The 18,934-nt window shown below is 42.5% G+C and overlaps 1 protein-coding gene across 1 annotated transcript in view; it reads right to left on the minus strand.

The window, feature by feature from the left end:
- The window catches only part of rttn (rotatin), a 64,952-nt gene that overhangs the window by 45,935 nt on the left and 83 nt on the right, over positions 1 to 18,934 (minus strand). Inside the window, exons 1-20 of the mRNA XM_083778506.1 lie at positions 18,909 to 18,934; positions 17,706 to 17,893; positions 17,005 to 17,194; positions 16,733 to 16,831; positions 16,471 to 16,561; positions 16,186 to 16,300; positions 13,862 to 14,012; positions 12,874 to 13,042; positions 12,323 to 12,515; positions 11,263 to 11,379; positions 10,122 to 10,292; positions 9,299 to 9,511; positions 6,835 to 6,947; positions 6,597 to 6,723; positions 6,000 to 6,125; positions 5,288 to 5,404; positions 4,585 to 4,724; positions 1,557 to 1,728; positions 1,314 to 1,413; positions 378 to 463 (exon numbers count right to left, since the gene is read on the minus strand). The exon at positions 18,909 to 18,934 is cut by the window's right edge and continues 83 nt beyond it. Coding sequence (XP_083634632.1) covers positions 378 to 463; positions 1,314 to 1,413; positions 1,557 to 1,728; positions 4,585 to 4,724; positions 5,288 to 5,404; positions 6,000 to 6,125; positions 6,597 to 6,723; positions 6,835 to 6,947; positions 9,299 to 9,511; positions 10,122 to 10,292; positions 11,263 to 11,379; positions 12,323 to 12,515; positions 12,874 to 13,042; positions 13,862 to 14,012; positions 16,186 to 16,300; positions 16,471 to 16,561; positions 16,733 to 16,831; positions 17,005 to 17,194; positions 17,706 to 17,893; positions 18,909 to 18,934 — 2,704 coding nt within the window. The remainder of the gene's footprint in view (positions 1 to 377; positions 464 to 1,313; positions 1,414 to 1,556; positions 1,729 to 4,584; positions 4,725 to 5,287; positions 5,405 to 5,999; positions 6,126 to 6,596; positions 6,724 to 6,834; positions 6,948 to 9,298; positions 9,512 to 10,121; positions 10,293 to 11,262; positions 11,380 to 12,322; positions 12,516 to 12,873; positions 13,043 to 13,861; positions 14,013 to 16,185; positions 16,301 to 16,470; positions 16,562 to 16,732; positions 16,832 to 17,004; positions 17,195 to 17,705; positions 17,894 to 18,908) is intronic.

The following is an 18,934-nucleotide window of genomic DNA, read 5'->3' on the forward strand; positions in this document are numbered from 1 at the left end:
ACCTGCTGCACCGTTGCCCACCATTAGCAGGCCCTGGTGAATGATGAGCAGAACCGAACAGAACCTGGAGGACTGCTGTCCAGGGTCAGTCTGGCACCATTAGCTCAGGCCATTTCATCCTTCATTCACGCATGTTTCACTGTCTGAGCCTTGCACACATCCGCCGGCAATATGCAATTACAACATGAGCGCACACAACGTGCTTTGCATAATTATACACACATCTGCCGATATTATTCTGTTTGTCTTCTTTATGTTCGCCTCAAGACAAGAGATATATTTTATTTTGTTTATTTTGTTTGGTCTCAATAGCCATCGACTCGGTATACATTGATTTATCTCTCTGCCAGTGTTGTTGTTGTTTTTGTTTTTTTTACCTCACTGCCATTTATGCTTGCCAGAATTAAAAAGATGACTTTGTCTGTTATGCCAAGACTCTTCAGCACAGGGTGCATCGCCGTGTCTGTGGGGAAATGAGAAGCATTCAATATGCTGACAATCAACATTTGCATAACTTCTTGAATATTTACTTTTCCTGTTTGCCTGTAACATATGGCTACGGTGGGAAGACAAAAACACTGCTGCATTAGCAGCAAATTGAGGCTTAGAGGAGGGGATGCCCCCTCCTCCCCCTTCCAATCAAAAAAGGAGTGCTCAGATTGTTGGTGCTTTCATCGAGTGAACATCGCTTCTACAATCCCACCTGGACCATCTAGTAAGTTCATTATCATTGTTTGAATTAATTATGTGAACAATGGATAGCGATATCGACACTGCTCCACTTATCTGTGTGTGTGTGTGTGTGTGTGTGTCAGAAACACCGCATTATCTCCTCATTGCCTGCACCAATCGCTCCCACTTTTCACACAGGCATTGACCATATGAATATGGAGACCATATGAATTTTTGGATTCACTCCCAAATATAATCTAAAGCAGCAACACAGGACTGACTAGTTGCCATGTGTTGCTGCCTAGGTAAGAAAAGAGTGCATACTAATATATGCAAGTGTTATTTTCATGCTGCTAAAACTCCACCTCTCTGTGTCTTATCTACAGAGCCTCTGTCACAGTGGCAACAGTTTATTGCAATATGTAGTCGGTTAAAATAAATAAAATAAACAAATTAAAATAGGATACAACAAACAAATAATGGTCAGTGATCGTACAGAGGGTAGCAAACGCTTTGTAGAGGAAAACACAGATGTGGGATTGAGATGGGACAACAAACAATGAGGAACAAAACATGAGGACATTGTGGTAGTTTGGTAGACAAGGAATGCATCATGGTTAGCCGCTCTATTGATACTTGACCTTGTAGCACGACAGCCAGCTGTTCAGCAGATGACCTTCTGAGGGAAACGTCGACCGTGTCAGACGTCAAGATGCCAAATAGCTTTTCCACAGACTCCACCTGTGCCCCACATAACACACAGTCACATGTGGATTCCATGTGGGTGTACAGACAGATGCCATGTGGATGGATGCACGCACGCACGCACGCACGCACGCTTCAAACTCCAACTTCAAGTGTGTTTGTATGAAATGGATCGATACCTTAAGGAATGAGTTCTTGATGGTGTCCAGTGTGATGTCCAAGGTTTGTTTGAGGCAGAACAGCGATGGGAGGGAATCGAGGACTGCTTGACTTAGGACTGGTCTGGCCATGTTGGCCCGCTCACCACCGGTTAGGTGGGGCAGGATGTCTTGCAGTGCTGCCATTCTCACCCTGTTAGTAATAAAGGGGAGATGGGATTTGTTTTATCACGTATCACAATATTTTGTAGATCAAGATCACATGTGGCAGACCAGCAGAGGCTGGTCAAATCCGTCTCCCCAGTCGTCGTTTGACGGCACAGGTGTGAGAATTGAGTTTTATTTTCCGCTGTATTATATTTAAAATATGCCCACAAATCCTTTTTCTCCGACGACCAAGCCCCATTGTCGCTGCAGGGCGCCACCATCATGGTCAACAGTGTGTGGGACTGTGTGTGTGTGTGTGTGTGTGTGTGTGCGCGCGCGTGCACGTGTGCATGCGTGCGTGCATTCAAGGTGATGGGCGTGACCAACAAGGACATGATGCAGCAGCAGCAGTAGCACCATCATCATGCATCAACATGAGTGACTGGGAAACATGGAGGGAGGGATTGATTGATTGAAATTCTTTCCCCACAGTATGCAGAATGGGAACATCTCAAACGAAAGCACAAGTCAATACAAAAACTGTTACTGTGTATATTATGAATAGGCAGGCGCTCGTTGACGGGACTCTCGAAGTCGTAATATGCGCCCACGGCGTCCTGCATTTTCCAGTTGGTCGTGTCCAGGAATAACTCGCATCCCGCCGGGTCGAGCTGGAAGCCCAGAAGTCTCTGGAGTTCCGAGATCAAGATGTCTCTGTCCGTCGTACCCATACAGCGGAACTTCTGCATGAGATCTGCGTCCATCATGTCCATCACCTCCTCCCTATCTATCCCCATCTCTCTGCCTATCCCCTCTATAAAGTCCTACTCAAATGGGGACTGGTGTGGTGTCTGGTGAGAACTTAACCGAGCTGTCTAAATCCCTGACACAAGGATATCTGGATTGTATCCTATCTCGTACAGAAGGCTTTTGCAAGGAGCATAGTCAATACTGCTTGCATCTGAACTCACTCTTTATATAGGGCATGATGTCCGCACTAAATGTCTCTGTCGTCCCCATATATGGAGCTTTATCAGCCTGGTCCAAATAAGGGGTTTGTGATCAGACTTGGATATCTTAGTAAGATATGTCGGATATCTCCATATATGGAGTACCAATATTCAGTGGGGTAACTCTGGCAGCCTATCAAATACCCATCTATCACCTCTCTGTCCATCCTCCATGCTGTGGTCAACACCAGTGTTGTTGGGCAGTGATATGATGTTCTAATAAATGTTCTAACCAGATGATCGATCCGCTGTGGTGATCCCTGATAGGAATTAGCCAAAAGATGATTACCAGTAAGACACCCTAAAGGGCGAGGTCGCGTGCACTCATCGTCTCATCCGCCTGGGTGACGAGAGACAGCTGGGCGAGCGCCGGCGCTTTGGCATGGGGGGTCAGATCAACATATGGAATGAATTCTGTACTGGCCATATATGGAGTGTGTCTTGAGTGTACAGGGTTTGATGACGTCAGATCAACAATATTAGTTTTTAATCCAAATATCGTACAGTTAACAATTTACAATGCAATTCGTTTTTCACCAAGATACTGTAATAAGCTTATAATTATGTTCTATATAGTTTTGTCGCTTCAAAGAAAGAAGAGAACTATGGGTAGTACTGTATCTGTCCAGGACAAAGAAAGGTAAATCTGTCTATAACACCCAAAGCTTATAATCTGACCACAGGACATGTGGTCACAATGACACGAACCGATGCCAAGCATGTTTAACAATGGCGACTTCGAGAGTCCCGTCAACGAGTGCCTGCCTATTCATAATATACACAGTAACAGTTTTTGTATTGACTTGTGCTTTCGTTTGAAATGTTCCCATTCTGCATACTGTGGGGAAAGAATTTCAATCAATCAATCCCTCCCTCCATGTTTCCCAGTCACTCAAACATGGTCAAAGGATTTCACTTGCTGCCCATGCACCAGGTACCAGGCACTCAGTTTTATTTTCCGCTGTATTATATTTAAAATATGCCCACAAATCCTTTTTCTCCGACGACCAAGCCCCATTGTCGCTGCAGGGCGCCACCATCATGGTCAACAGTGTGTGGGACTGTGTGTGTGTGTGTGTGTGTGTGTGTGTGTGTGTGTGTGCGCGCGCGTGCACGTGTGCATGCGTGCGTGCGTGCATTCAAGGTGATGGGCGTGACCAACAAGGACATGATGCAGCAGCAGCAGTAGCACCATCATCATGCATCAACATTTCTGATATTTTTTGCACGTAAAATTGGCAGAACATTTTCATGCATTTTGAAACTTTGTTAGTCAACACATTAACATTTGCGTCTAGTCTCGTCAACGAAAACACACACGTCTCGTCATATTTTAGTCATCAAAGAGAACAGTTTGAGCTTGTGAATGTCACGTCTTTTTAGTCCTCGAAAAAGGGCCGTTGACGTAGTCATTTACGTTATCGTCATGACTGGCGAAAACATCACTGGCAGGTAGAATGGACAATCTTAACAAATAGAGACCAGCGTTTGGTTGTTGGCTAGTGACTGGCATCCATTTCCTTCCATCCTTTATCAATATTCATAGAGTGGGACCTGGATGGTTGTTTTACATATGCATCACAGAGAGCTCCGATGAGCTGATGAGCACATCACCTGATGACAACAGAGTCAGACAGAGGTAATATGTCCATCACAAGTGTTGCAGAGTAGAATATGTTGACTCCCAGACAAGCGTCTGTCTCACACAAAGCCCCTGAGACTGAATGTCACATTCATCAAACAGCTAAACACACACACAAGGCAAGATGCATGCTTGTGCACACACACATATGGCACGCGCGCGCACACACACACACACACACACACACACACACTGTACAGTAACTTAAAAATTCCTCAGGGAAAAACAAAAGTATGTTCCTCTCACTCACGTTGGCTTTTTAGTGAACAGGAGTCGCAGTGCAGCCCTCATTTTGCCTGTGATATGAAACACGTCATCTCCTCTCACATCGGACACTTCACTTAGCAGCAGGACACAGTTTCCAAGAGAGTCTTCGGTACCTGCATAACCCTGTGAGAGAGAGACACACAGACACAGACACACAGACACACAGACACACACACACACACACACACACACACACACACACACACACACACACATTTTAGACAGTCTGCTCTCAGTGTAATAGATGCCAGTAATAAATAGGCAGGTTGTGATTAGGGCCGGTATCATTTTGTCTCTGGTTGCCATAGCGGGCCATCTCTTAATGCCCTCCTTGAATTGAATCACACTTGACAAACTCTCATGCATATTCATGGAAAAACAATCCTGGCTTTCTGCTGCCTCAAACCGAACAATTAATAAAAGCTGGGTTTTCCACTGAAATAAATAAATAAAGACAGGAAACAATATCACACAGAATATGTAAATGAGAGATAAACTGAATACTGCTGTCTGGCAGCTCAATATACTGGTCTATGAGTGCTAAAATTGGTTTTGTGATCATATTTAGTTGGATTGTGTAGAAAACATATCACTGTTTTTTTTACTTCACAACCACCACAAAAGCGATGCAATGCAACATGCAAATGTGATCCTGCTTCATGAGCTTTGCAGCGACAGCTCAGTACCTGTAGAATGGGGATGACTGGGTAAACTGCCTCGTTGAATCTGTCCCAGGTGGATGCTGTCATCATTAATCGCCCCTTGATCAGGAACAGCAGAATATCCTTGGCAGCAGTGTTCACCTATGGATCACACAGTCAGGTAAACTATTGAACCCACTGGGGCAGATGAAGTACAACTTATAATAGCTCTTAGCAGCAGCCGTTGTAAGCAATAAGTCAGATCGCATCACCTTTTCTCTGACAGGACAACATGAAGCCTGTAACCTTATCGTGACAAAGAGGCTGTGTGTCTAGGCCAGTGCTTCTCAACCTTGTCAGGCCACGACCCCAAAAAGAACCATATTTGAACCCCACCACCATCACCCTGACAAGCACTTGGAACTGTAGTAGTTGAGACATTACATTTTGTTTAACTCTGTTCCATTGTGTAAATAGCTGATCTGCTATTTTCACAATTTCTCCCTCTAATATTTGACAATTTGGCAAATGTTTAAGCTAAGATTCGATTGGCTTTCAAACTTTGAAGGATTGTCCTGTTTTTTTTTTCATTCAATTTTGCACACAGTTTCCTACTACCTAGTTAGTTAGTTTCTAACTAGTAGGAATGTGTGTGGTCTTTTGATTATTGCAATAAATATTGTTCATTTATTTATTGGTCAATTTAATCAGGTACAAACTATTAATAATAATAATAAAGTGCAAGTCAGGAGCCCACCTTGTCTGCCGAGTCCTGGAGTCCAAATGCACTGATCTCATACAACACCCTGTGATGAAGAAGAAAGTGGACTCCACAGCAAACCGACGATGCCAGGCGACTCGCATTTTGGATGCCGAGGCACTCCTGGAGGTAAAAAGTCGTCATTACCAAAGACTAAATTAACACCATATCGGCATATATGAACCTCAAACTTTTTGTACGATTTCAAAGCACTGAAAACTACCACTAGAATATAGGTGGTCAGATTAGCCACAGAGATCAAATGCCCCACATATGATTCCTCATTTACCTTTTCATTCATTCAATCATTCATGTATTGCCGACCTATTCACAAATGACAATTAATGCACTACCAAACACACCGACATAATGGTTCCATTAGATCCTCTGGGGATCCACACATGGCTGTGAACCTGAACATTGTTTTAGATGTGCCTGACTACTGTGACTAGTGCCTCACAGTATAATGCCTGATTCATACAAAAAAGGCGATGTACAAGCTTATGTGTCACAATCTTGTAGATCAGCTATTTTAGGTGCTCAACACCGGCACACAACTAATTATAAATCAGGCGTAAGAGGGATAGCTCTGACCTTGGCCAGGTTCAGAGTGGAAGTGTAGGTCTCCGTCTTGACAGGCAGTAAAGGATGGGACAGCAGCTTGAGGAAAACTCTTTGGCTCTCCGTCTGGAGCAGTGGACTGGGCTGATCCACCTTCCACCTAATCATATAACCATTCCGTTCAGTCACAAATAAATACCTGCAATTATGCTGAATGTCAGCTCTCAAAAGCACTGCATTTGCATTTTGCAAGGCATAAAATGTCTCTTACAGGTAAGAGCAGAGCTGAACGCATTCCTTGACGATGGGTAAGTGCTGGTGATATGGAAGTCCATCGATGGCTTGGTCGGCCAGCTCCAGTAACTCCAGCCAGTTCTTTTCCCCCTGGAAAATAAACAGCATAAATGTAAGACGCCAAGGTGGTGTGGAGGATAGACAGGCTGTCTCTAACACACAGGTCACTGGTTCACTTCTACCATACTGGCCGTGAGCCAGACATCAGACCCCTGCTTACTTCTGGGTCGCTGCTAATGGCCGACCCTAATCTCTGACCTCTCTGCTGACAGCTACATCTGTGAGAGTCTTGGGGGATATGCAAAGTGTGTGACATAGATAATGTTAGGGAGCTTCCAAATCCTTATACAGTATAAAGAAAAATAGACTAAATAGAAAATATATATGTACTTAAAATTAATTCCCAAAGCCAAAGGCCAGGAGCAATGACTATGTTTTGCCTCCATCTGTCTGTCAGTGTCTAACTCTCAAAACGCTGGACTAATCAGCTGTAAGATTTGTGATTTGTGCCAGTAGTAGGCCAAGGAAACGCTACCACACATTTTTTTCCCCCCTCCGCCAAATCTGCCTCATGGTAGCCCCACTACACCACCAGCCCACTTCACATTTTGGCCTGTAAGTCTTGAACCAAAGGACGTTCAATCCTTCGTCTTGGAACATGATGCAACTCCCCATATACCCACGGAAATGCTTTGGCCATGTCTCGCGACCCCCTGAATGGGTTAAACTGTAGCGACATCACTACATACTCAATCGCTCAATCACTCAATCATCTCTGGAGTCGTGTGATGAACAAGTTTTGATACCGACTGATTATTATTGGCTTTCACATATTGCGGGAGGGCCCATGTTATAAAAAGAAACGCCAAGAATTCTGAACGCATAGTACAATCAATCACAAATTTACATTACATATTGATTAGGCCTATACCTACACCAGTGGTTCTCAACCTGGGGGGTCGCGACCCCAAGAGGGATCACAATCACTTAGCTACATCAGGTACATCTCTGCATTGACCATATTCACATGGCAGTAATACATCAGGTACATCTCTGCATTGACCATATTCACATGGCAGTAATACATCAGGTACATCTCTGCATTGACCATATTCACATGGCAGTAATACATCAGGTACATCTCTGCATTGACCATATTCACATGGCAGTAATACATCAGGTACATCTCTGCATTGACCATATTCACATGGCAGTAATACATCAGGTACATCTCTGCATTGACCATATTCACATGGCAGTAATACATCAGGTACATCTCTGCATTGACCATATTCACATGGCAGTAATACATCAGGTACATCTCTGCATTGACCATATTCACATGGCAGTAATACATCAGGTACATCTCTGCATTGACCATATTCACATGGCAGTAATACATCAGGTACATCTCTGCATTGACCATATTCACATGGCAGTAATACATCATGCTCGATGGGAGGTGGTGATGAATACGGTGTACGGGCAAAATGGCCCCCGTGTGAGAATATTATGTTCAACAAGGCCAAAGCATTTCAGGCCAGAACAGGAAATATGTTCCAACAACAGCCACTGTGGTTGATGATGAAATCCAAAAATGACCAGCTGCTTGCAATATTCCACAAGCCAAAGAAGGATTTCCACAACACAACAGGACATCTGAATCATCACTGTTTAACGGCCAAAGTGGCTGGATAACAACCACCAGGTGGAAACCTGACCAAATAAAACCATTACTTCTCAGGAAATGGAACAAAGATCCAGGGTTCCAATGGATCCAATGTAGTTATTGTTCATTATTTTTACTTGCTTAAATATTCATAAAACCAACAGATAGAATTAACCACTTTCGCTATGAAAATGTTTCCAAAATTGCAAAAATAAATAGCAGAGCTGCAAGCTAACGACGCATTGCGAACTTGTAGATGTGCTATTTTTGTGCAAAACACTTATATGACAAAGTAGGGCATTCATTTACAAAAATAAAAAACAAATAATACAAGCAACAATTGGTCCGGTGGCGTTGAGTGTTGATTTTTTAACCCATTTTGGGCGGGAACCCCTTTTGGTGTTTTAAACATTATGTTATAATTTAGATATTGAAAAATAGCAGATCTACAAGCTCATAGCACGCCACAGAGTGCCGCGCTACGAGCTTGTAGGTCTGCTATTTTGTAAAAATCGTGAAAATGTGCCGCAAATTTGGAATCTATATTTTTTCAGAACAAACATTTTTAACTAAAATCTTTGCTTCTGGGAGGGTCCCTGGAACAACACATTTTCAGATGGGGGTCGACGGCCAATTACATATAATGTTTGGGGTCCTTGACATGAAATATTGAGCACCACTGACTGATACAGAAACATAGGTATTTCAGAAAACGAGGATTTAGAAGTAATTTGATGTCAGGTCTAAATGGGTTTGAGATGTGAACTTGTACCTGTGCCTGTGTCTCCTTGAGGAAGCTGCATGTGGATTCCATCCAGAGTGAGGCGCGGGTCACCCTCCTGTAGAGGTCATGGCCATCTGGGTTCACCTGCTCCAAGTAGGCCACCACTGATTCCTGCATGCCGGGATAGGCCATTCCCAATTCGGAGTCCAGGGACAGGTAGAATATGGCTTTTGCCATGCCGTCTGGGACGTTGTCACTGGCCTACAATTACAAGTTATAGGCTTTTAACAGCCACTCCTATCCAGAACAACTTACAAGTGTGAAATCAGAGTAAACAAGTAACAAACTAATCTGCATAGTAAATATAATCTATGAAAAAACAGGGAATTGACATACGTAAGTAGGTCAAAGTGGCTTTTTGTCGCATAAAAGCTGAGCAACAAGAGCATCTATACCTCTTATGAGGCACAATAGACCATTGCTGAGGTGGAGCACCTAAGTCACATCAGTAGAAGTATTTCATGCAGATCTTCCAAGCTGTGCTAATCCTAGAATCAAACCCAGAGCAACGCAGGTTGTAAGTAAATTGTAAAATCACAATCGTAAATCCAAAATCACATGGAAGCCCATTTTCGGCAGTGAATAAAATAAAGAAGGCATGAATTGCGAGTAGTTGTGCCATAATTCTCACCATTTATCTCAGCATTCATGCTCACAACTGCAACATCATAACAGTTTCAATTCAGTTGTGGAAACGGGCTGCCAAGCCTGCCATACAGTACACAGCAGAGTTGAGTGAGTTGGACTCGGATAACACCTGCATACAGATGCGCAAGCCCATAAATATTCACATTATGAAAGTCGTGCACACCTTCTCAGGAGGGACGACGGTTTGGAGCAGCCGGATGGCGAATACGGCGCTGCCTGTGTAGGCCAGTCTGTGGTGGACCACGGCGCTTTGGGGGGGGACGTCTGCCGAAGCCCTCTGATGGTAGCTCAGGATGTCCCCCAGTAACTCCAGACACACCTGCAGCTTCTCCTTCTACATAACCACGCACACGCACACACACACACACACACACACACACACACACACACACACACACTCACACACTATAACAAGCTTTCTCAAAGAAAACAAATGTAGTTCCCAGGGGAACAGGAGATTAAAAGTAATCAGATGAAGTGTTATTTTGGGACAGGATACAGACCCACCCCATTGCAGTATAAAATAAATTGGAACAATCTATTCTCAACCACTTGCAGCTAGGAAAAAGAATTCCAGTGGAAAAAAGAAAACAAGAAAGTAACAATAGGCCGTTGTCACCAGCAGGGGCAGTAAATGTCCTGTGCATTGCTTGACTGGTAAGAATTGGTCATGGTCCCATAGGGGAAAACCTAGAGGTCTGGCACACAAAAGCTGCTCTCCACATAAAGATGACAAAACCGTTCTCAGCCTGCGAGACTCTGGGCATGTATTAAACAGCAGAGGGCCAGAGGGGCCGGGGCTTGACAAGTGTATAACTCCCTGCACACAGGAACATAGTCTTTAAAGTTAAACAGTCAAAGAGGATAACAAATTATTCTGCACGGTTGAAAACAAAAGAACAAGCAATCCCGAGTGTAGGCTTTATACACCTAAAATATGCACTTATTTACTTTAACTCGTTGTATAGCTGCGGCCTAAACCCAAGGGGTGCAAAAAGAAGGGTATGTGCATGCATGCATACACACATAGAGTACATGCATGCATGCATGCACACACACAATTACAGTACATGCATGCATGCCTATACACGTGAAAGAGTCTTTGTAGCAGAGTGAAGGCCTGTGTAAAAAAAAGGTGTCGTATAATTCATTCACTTCAATCGCGTGCCCACGGTTCTCCTTGACAGCCGTGTGCCTGCATGCATCTGCAGTGCATTGCCTGGTGGCCACAACAACGCTCTTCAGTGAAGTGTATCCATTTATCTACATAAAAGTCTGTCACGTTTTTTTTTCTTTTTACTTGCCAGTTCTTTCCCCACCAGGCTCTGGTCGTCCCACACCAGCTCATTCACGCTGTCCCCGAGCAGGACGGCGGCTTTGCTCAGCAGATCTAAGACACGGTGGACCACACCAGTACCCTCCTGAGAGGACAAGAGAGAGAGAGAGGAGAGAGAGAGAGAGAGAGAGAGAGAGAGAGAGAGAGAGAGAGAGAGAGAGAGAGAGAGAGAGAGAGAGAGAGAGAGAGAGAGAGAGAGAGAGAGAGAGAGAGCATGCGTACGTGCATGAGTGTGTGTTAGTGAGTGAGGGCGAGGGAGGAATGAGATCAACTTCGTGTCAAGACCATATCGTATGACAAGTACTTTCTTACTTTTTAGGGAAATTTTGATTCGTGACATGAGACCAGATAATCGTCTGGGATTTTGTATAATCCTACATTTTGTGTATCGTGATATAACATAACCGTTGGCTTTTCCTGGATTGAATCACTCATGCCCTAATTTATACATCCATTAATGTTCAACCATCTACAAGCTCAGATTGAGTTGTGAGCTTGCAGATCAGCTATTTCCACTATTTTGGAGAATTCTTGGAGAAACAAATATATTATTGTCACAATATACTGTATGATATTATCGTCACAATATCGTCAGAAATTTTGAGATATTAGATTAGATTTTGTCCAATATCCACCACCCAGCCAGCACTCACCAATAGTGTTCCTGACCTTTTGGAATCTCATCCCTGACGAATACCCAGTATTTCAGAATAACTAAAACTAAAACTAATGAAAACTAAAATAAAACTAAGCCTTAAAGGACTTTACAAACTACCATAATTAAAATAAGAAATAAACAATCTCTGCCCCCCCCCCCCCCCCCCTCAGCCTGGCGGAGATAATGAAAAGTCTATAATAACCTTGGTTGGAAGGGGGTTTAATTGTTGCATTATCTCACCTAATATTAACACGTTCTATAGGAGCAAAGGGGTGAGATGAAAAGGAGCGAGCGAGATTGACGGCGCTAATTGCCTCCCCCCCCCCCCCCCCCCCATGCTTCTTAGAAAAGGGGCTATAGACTTCCTACCGGTCTTGAGCAGAGGTATGGCGTGCTCCATGGCGGCGAGCGTGAACTGGGCTAGACTGAGCTGCCGGAGCTGCAGCTCCAGGACATTCTCCGCACCCAGGTCAGGCAGCTCCAGGTGGGCTCCGCCTCCGCCTGCGGGCGACTGGAGGGGCCGCCCGGCGGCCGCCGCCCCGCTGCCTCTGTTGGAGCTGCCACTGAAGAGATCACACAGAGCACAAACTTTAACCCATTCATTTCTGACCTGAGATCAGATTCTAAAAATGTCTGTTTGAAAATGACAGTTTTCTGAAAAAGCTATGTTTCAATGTCAGTCGTTCTTTGATTTTTCAAAAATAGCAGACCTACAAGCTCGTAGCGCGCCACTCGGTGGCGCGCTATGAGCTTGTAGATCTGCTATTTTTCAATAGCTAAAGCATAGCATAATGCTAAAACCAAAAGGGGTCCCCGCCCAAAATGGGTTAAAGTGGTGAAGACCAAACGTGGAAGAAAACAGCTCGGACAATAAGCCTTGTGCGTACACATACACACACAGTCACACACACACACACACACCTGTTGGAGGGTGCATCTCCATCTTGGCCGTCACCGCTGGCTCTTTGTCCGGTGCGTCCCACCACAGAGGGCCTCGGAGAGCACTCTGCCCCGGGGGAGGAGGCCAGGGAGCGCTGGGCTCCCTGGCCCTCCTGGGAGTACGACAGGGACGAGTTCTGAGACACCGGGTCTACACAAGAACCACATTTAAAAAAAAGAGACAAATATACATACAATATATAAAAGAGCCGAGCTTGTAGATTGACTATTTTTGGATAAGATATTTGGTGTAGACAGAAAAAAGTGCAGTTGCAAGTTGCAACACAGGTCCGTTTCAATGAGACTAGAGAGTTTTAAAATATGGCAGTGAATTAAAACTTTCACTCATTATGAGGAATGGATAATTGTTAGAGAGAGCATATCACAAATTAATCGGTAGAGAGAGCATATCACAATATGCCTGATAATTGATTATGTGTTATGCAGTATGCAGATGGTAAAAATTCCAATCTATAATGATGTGATGAGTTTCACAAAGGAGAATGTGTTTAATGCACGGGACATATTATTTTGGGTTAAACACATTCAGAAGCCTCACTCATAGAAAATACTCATGTCATGACAATACTCCATTTAGGTGCTCAAAGATAATCCTTCAATTGGGACACCTAAGACTTTGGTTCTGAAGATTGAGTGGGAAGTTGACAATGACAATGTTATGGAACAAATTAGTGCTCAAATCATATACAATATAAAATCAACATAGAATGCAATATAAATGCCAATAGGATACGGCATGCTAGGGCATCATATCCAACTAATATAGGACAGGAAAAGCACATTCAACAAAGTAATGAATTCAATTCTGTTGCCCGACTAAAGAAAAACAAACTACGCATACAGAAATGTGTTGATGTGTCTAGTATTATCTACACCACTTTTCCTTTGAAAATATGATATTTTTGTTGGGTGACATTTTGTCAAAAGCCAGACTTGGGGGTAGAGCCACCTTGCTTGGAGGAGCGGAAGCTGGGGTCCTGATGGAAGCGCAGTCTGCTCCGTAGACACACACACAGCTGCCGCAGGCAGGCCAGAGCCTGCAGCCGGAGGCAGCCCTTCTCACCTTCACCTGAACTCAGCCTCAGGAGGGACAGCAGGTTCTGGACACAGTGGATGAAATGAGAGGAATGGATATTATCAGTCAAATATAATCAATTGTTGCTGCAATGGGTTTCTAGAGATGACATAGGAGACATATCACATATCAACTACTATATAGTGATTTTCAATAACAAATCATGCATGTACACTGTACAGTATGGTATACTGATACAGTATGTTCCATTTTAACCACTGTTAACCTGCCGTGCCCATCTTTCAAAATGGTTTAAAAAAAAAAGCCACTCCTATACGCAGCAATGTGTATATGCATGTGTCCGAGCACGGAAATAGCGATCTGTCACCACCAAGTGTCACTGTTGCGCAGCGCACACACACACACACACACACACACACACACAGTCTGATTTTCTTTTGGTGCTCAGTCTAGGTAGGATCTGGCATCAGTCAGGCCAGTGGCGTGCACAGATAGCTCCTTTTCCCTCTGGACAAATGTGCCCTTTTGAAGAAAGAAAATGTGGACCATGGTGACATTGATCAATTCTTGTTAAAAAGCTTTGAATATATTATTTAGGCCCCAAAATCTATTAATCTCACACTATTAAGGCAACCGGCGGTTCCACGCGCTGCACAAGGTGCCCTTTTTTTACTTGAGCACCTGCCCCTCTAAATGTCTGTGCACGCCACTGAGTCAGGCAATAGAACAAAGGAGTGTCCAAGGCAAGCTGAAAGAAAAAGCCAATGTGATTGTGTTGAACAGAGGACCCGAGACTCAGACAGTGATGGAACAGTCGTAATTAGGTTCACTAAATAAAAGGGCACCTGGAATTTAATTATTGGTGCAGCAATTTGTTCCAAGTTCAAACTCCCTGCCCTCTGTCACTAATGATGCCTCTAAATCCAAGCCTTTGGTTTTTCTAAATACGTATTGACTAAGGATAAGGGGGGTAAAGGAGGCTACTTATGAAGCCACAGGAGGAACACACACCTCCCCAAACCCAATATAATCCTGTTGAATAATTCAAATTCAAATGATTACAGAGAAAATGAAATCTCTAGTGATTGTGAAAGACCATGGTGCTACTGGAGCTCTATAAGAAGCCATAGGCAAGGACTGTACAAATTCAGTGAAGAAATTGATTTCTGCTGTCGGGCAGAAACCTTGCATCTGAATGGCCATGCATTCAAAATATATTTTATCTTGTCCGTACAAGATATTATCTTGTACGTACAAGATAATAATTATCTTGTACATGTATCTTGTACACATTTTATCTTGTCCGTACAAGATATTATCTTGACAATTTAGAATAAATAATAGAATAATTATACTGTATAACATATTTTAATTCAGTTTATATACTTTTTTTTTCATCACATATCAATGATTTATTTTTCTTTAAAAAACTAAAAAGGGATCCAGAATATATCTACATCTACATCGATAAAACTGTATTTCTTATATAGATAGAAACTTGAACCATACTTAATAATACTAGGTGTTTATATGCATAAAGTAGGTAAGGTAGGTAGCAAATAGTTACACCTAATAATTAGACATTTCAAACGTTCCTTCACAGAGATACTGAGATTTGACAGTTTACAGCGGTCGAAAGTACTCGACAGAGTGCAGTTCTAGTTTTCATATATTTTCATAAATGAATAGGCCTACATTATTCTTTGTCTTAATGTCACTCAACAGTAGCGAAAATAGCCAAACTACAAGGTTTTAATTTTTAAAGCATTTAAGAGGTTTTAAAAAAAGCAACCAGTGAGAGATCGAAATGAAATTTATTCAATTATAAATCAAATCATTAATGTTCAAACCGCCTGAAGCCTTATTTATTCACTACCATAGACATGACGATAAATGCAGCCATACAATTAATTGTTTATTTGTTAGGATCCCCATTAGCTGTGCCCTGGCCAGCTAGTCTTCCTATGGTTTCCTTAAAAGATAGTTTTAACATTTCCAATACCTAAAAAACTAATAAATGTTCAGACAAGAATTTGTCACAATGTTATTTGTGATGCCATCATTGCCATGTGCAATTCAGAGATATTGCCGCATTTTCTTTCAACTAATTTGGTGGTGGATGTGTCGACTTATAGTAAAGTTAGTGTACTGTAAGTGAATATTAATTATTTTTCTATAGTCTTTTTTTCTTAATCTAATCTAATTCATACTTTTCCAGGAACCCTGACAATAAGTACCTGCACAATACCAGGCCTCTGCAGAAAGATCTCCGCTGGGAAGTCCTGCATGATGACATCACGCAGAAGTTCACACGTTGTCTGGACTAAGTTGGGATTATTGCTTCTCAAAGAGCTATTTAAAAAAGGAGCAAGAAAGGAGGAAACGTGTTCATTGAGAGTTCTGAAATTTGATATTAAGAAATTAAACAGTGCTGTGTGGAGTCACATCAAACTTCTTATTAGAATAGACTATATCAGTGTCATGGAGTGAAGTAGAAAACATATCTATGTGATGTCACCCACCTTTCATTGGATGAAAGTATGTGTCTGTCGGTGGTGGTCAAAGCCAGCCACGGGAACATGGAAAATTTCAGACATCTGACAGACTCAGGAACTGGCAATGAAACACATGAACATAAGGAAATCGATACATAAAGGGGCGCATTTGCATTTATATCATTTTTATGCTGTACATAATATACATACAATATCAAGCAAAAATTATAATATGCAACATAAGTTAAATTAACAAACAACTGAGTCTGAGGTTATCTACCCAACATACCTGCAATCCTCTGAGGTAGAACATCTGTCTTGCTTTGCTTAGTCTTTTGGAAATAGCCCATTTTGGTAGAATGCTCTTCCGGAGGAGGAACTGCAACAACTAAAGCAAAGATATTTTACTTTTGGCAAAATAATCTGCATACTTATACTGTCTAAAACAATAGTCACAACATGGGTTTCTGCATGCAGGGACACCCCACCCCACTTTATGATTATGAAAAGGAATTAAAACTAGTTGACTGGATACAAAGATTTGACTTTAACTTGCAACACCTGTTGGAGCTACGATATGCTGTCCATGGGAGTAGACTGTTGTATGTCTAGGGATTAGCTCCGGTAGCAAGAACAGCTGGTCCAGGATGCCGTCAATGACACCTCGCAGTCTGGGCTCCATGTTTGGAGACAGCTGGGTAAGGAACTCCACCGCACCAACATCTCTCAGCATCTGCGCTGCACCAGGATGCTTTGGAATGTACGATAGTAGAGAGCAGTCATGGCAAATAGTCAAGAAACCAAACCCTATACAGCACTGTGTGTGACATAGTCATTTCATTGCAACTAACTAACTCACTGCCTGTAAACCTGCGTTGGGCTGTAATAATCATTGGCCCGGTTTTCTTCTTACACCATGGTGTAAGAAGTGTCCTTTGAGAAACTGGGCCATTATTATTATCTGCATGCTTTCTGCAGGTTAATGATTTTTGCTTGTGTAGCATTACGCGGAAGCTGGGATTGAACCCAGGGCTCCCACTCGCAAGACGCAACCTACCGTCCCAATAGGGCTGGGGGCTACACTTGCTTGCTATGTGACAGTCGTTCAAAGGTCCAGTCCATGACACTGACATCTTCATTAAAACATTTTCTTATTATTATGCATGGATTCTTAGCCCTGGCCTGGGTTTGACTTTGAATATGTATTTTAATATAGACAGTCTTCAAAGGGCAAAGTTTAAGTTTAGCTTGTTTCAACCTACCTGTGATAAAGTATTGAGCAACTCAAGGACCTCGTCCTGAATTGGCACCGTGGGGAAATTGAACCATTCCAGAAGCACCACAAACAACCTCCTTTCTTGGACCAGATCAGATACAGAGATTAAGGAATGGTCCAGTTTGCTTATGATGCTCTTCAACGCTCGAACTCTGATCTCCACCAAAGAATGGCCTAATCATACAGGGAATAACAACCAATACAGATGCTTTAAAGGAGAATTCCATACTAAAAGGCTTTCTTACCTTTCTTTGTAGTTGTTACGTCCACACCAAAGAGGTTATTTTGTGCAAAAGCTCCTTATTGGCTATTTCCCCTACCATAAGCCCTAAATGAATTGCATTGAATTTAATGGGAATTGAATGGGGCTATGGGGTGTTGTGCTAATTCGCTTATTTCCATCGCTCAAAATTATAATTTCTTTGTATATATCCTCTCTTCATAATGTAAATAATATCCCAAGCGGCACACTTTACTACTTCTTTCGATGGAAATAAGCGAACTAGCATAACACCCCATAGCCCCATTCAATTCCCATTCAATGCAATGCAATTCATTGAGGGCTTATGGTAGGGGAAATAGCCAATAAGGAGTTTATTCAACTCAACGTTATTGAATGAAGAGTTTGAGAGTGAGTGAGAGTTTACACGCTGATATCCCAAGAATAGCTGTGATATTACATAAATGTAATGAATTCCACATGCACAGCCATAGATCATAGATTTGCCAATTAATGACACCTGACTTGTCTATTGATGTGTGCCCCATATCCATATGGATAGAGTGAAACTCGTGGAAAAGTGGTAAATGTTAATATAATAAATAAATACACGTTTTCTGCTAGAACCTTCAAATGAAACTAGTTTTGAAGGTTATAACTTATAATATAGTTATATGGCATTGGTTACTATGACAATAGTATATAACAATAATTAGCCCAAGTCGCAGCAATATATAGTAGTCCCTTTCGGTACCGATCGATGTCCCAAATACAGAAAAGGTAAACTATGGTAGCGTACCGAAAGGATATACAACTATTTTAAGACACGGGAGTGCATGGAATGTGACTGTATATATGGCTGTGTAAATTGAATATATGCAATGTATGTATAATACCACAGCTATCACACTAGGAGAGTTTACACTCAGTGTAACTTTATTTTGCTAGAAGGTTTAAGCGCAGGTTTACCTATTTTCTTTACATGATGAGACAGC

The sequence above is a fragment of the Protomyctophum parallelum genome (genome assembly GCF_964188405.1).
Source record: "Protomyctophum parallelum genome assembly, chromosome: 12".
Taxonomy (NCBI): domain Eukaryota; kingdom Metazoa; phylum Chordata; class Actinopteri; order Myctophiformes; family Myctophidae; genus Protomyctophum; species Protomyctophum parallelum.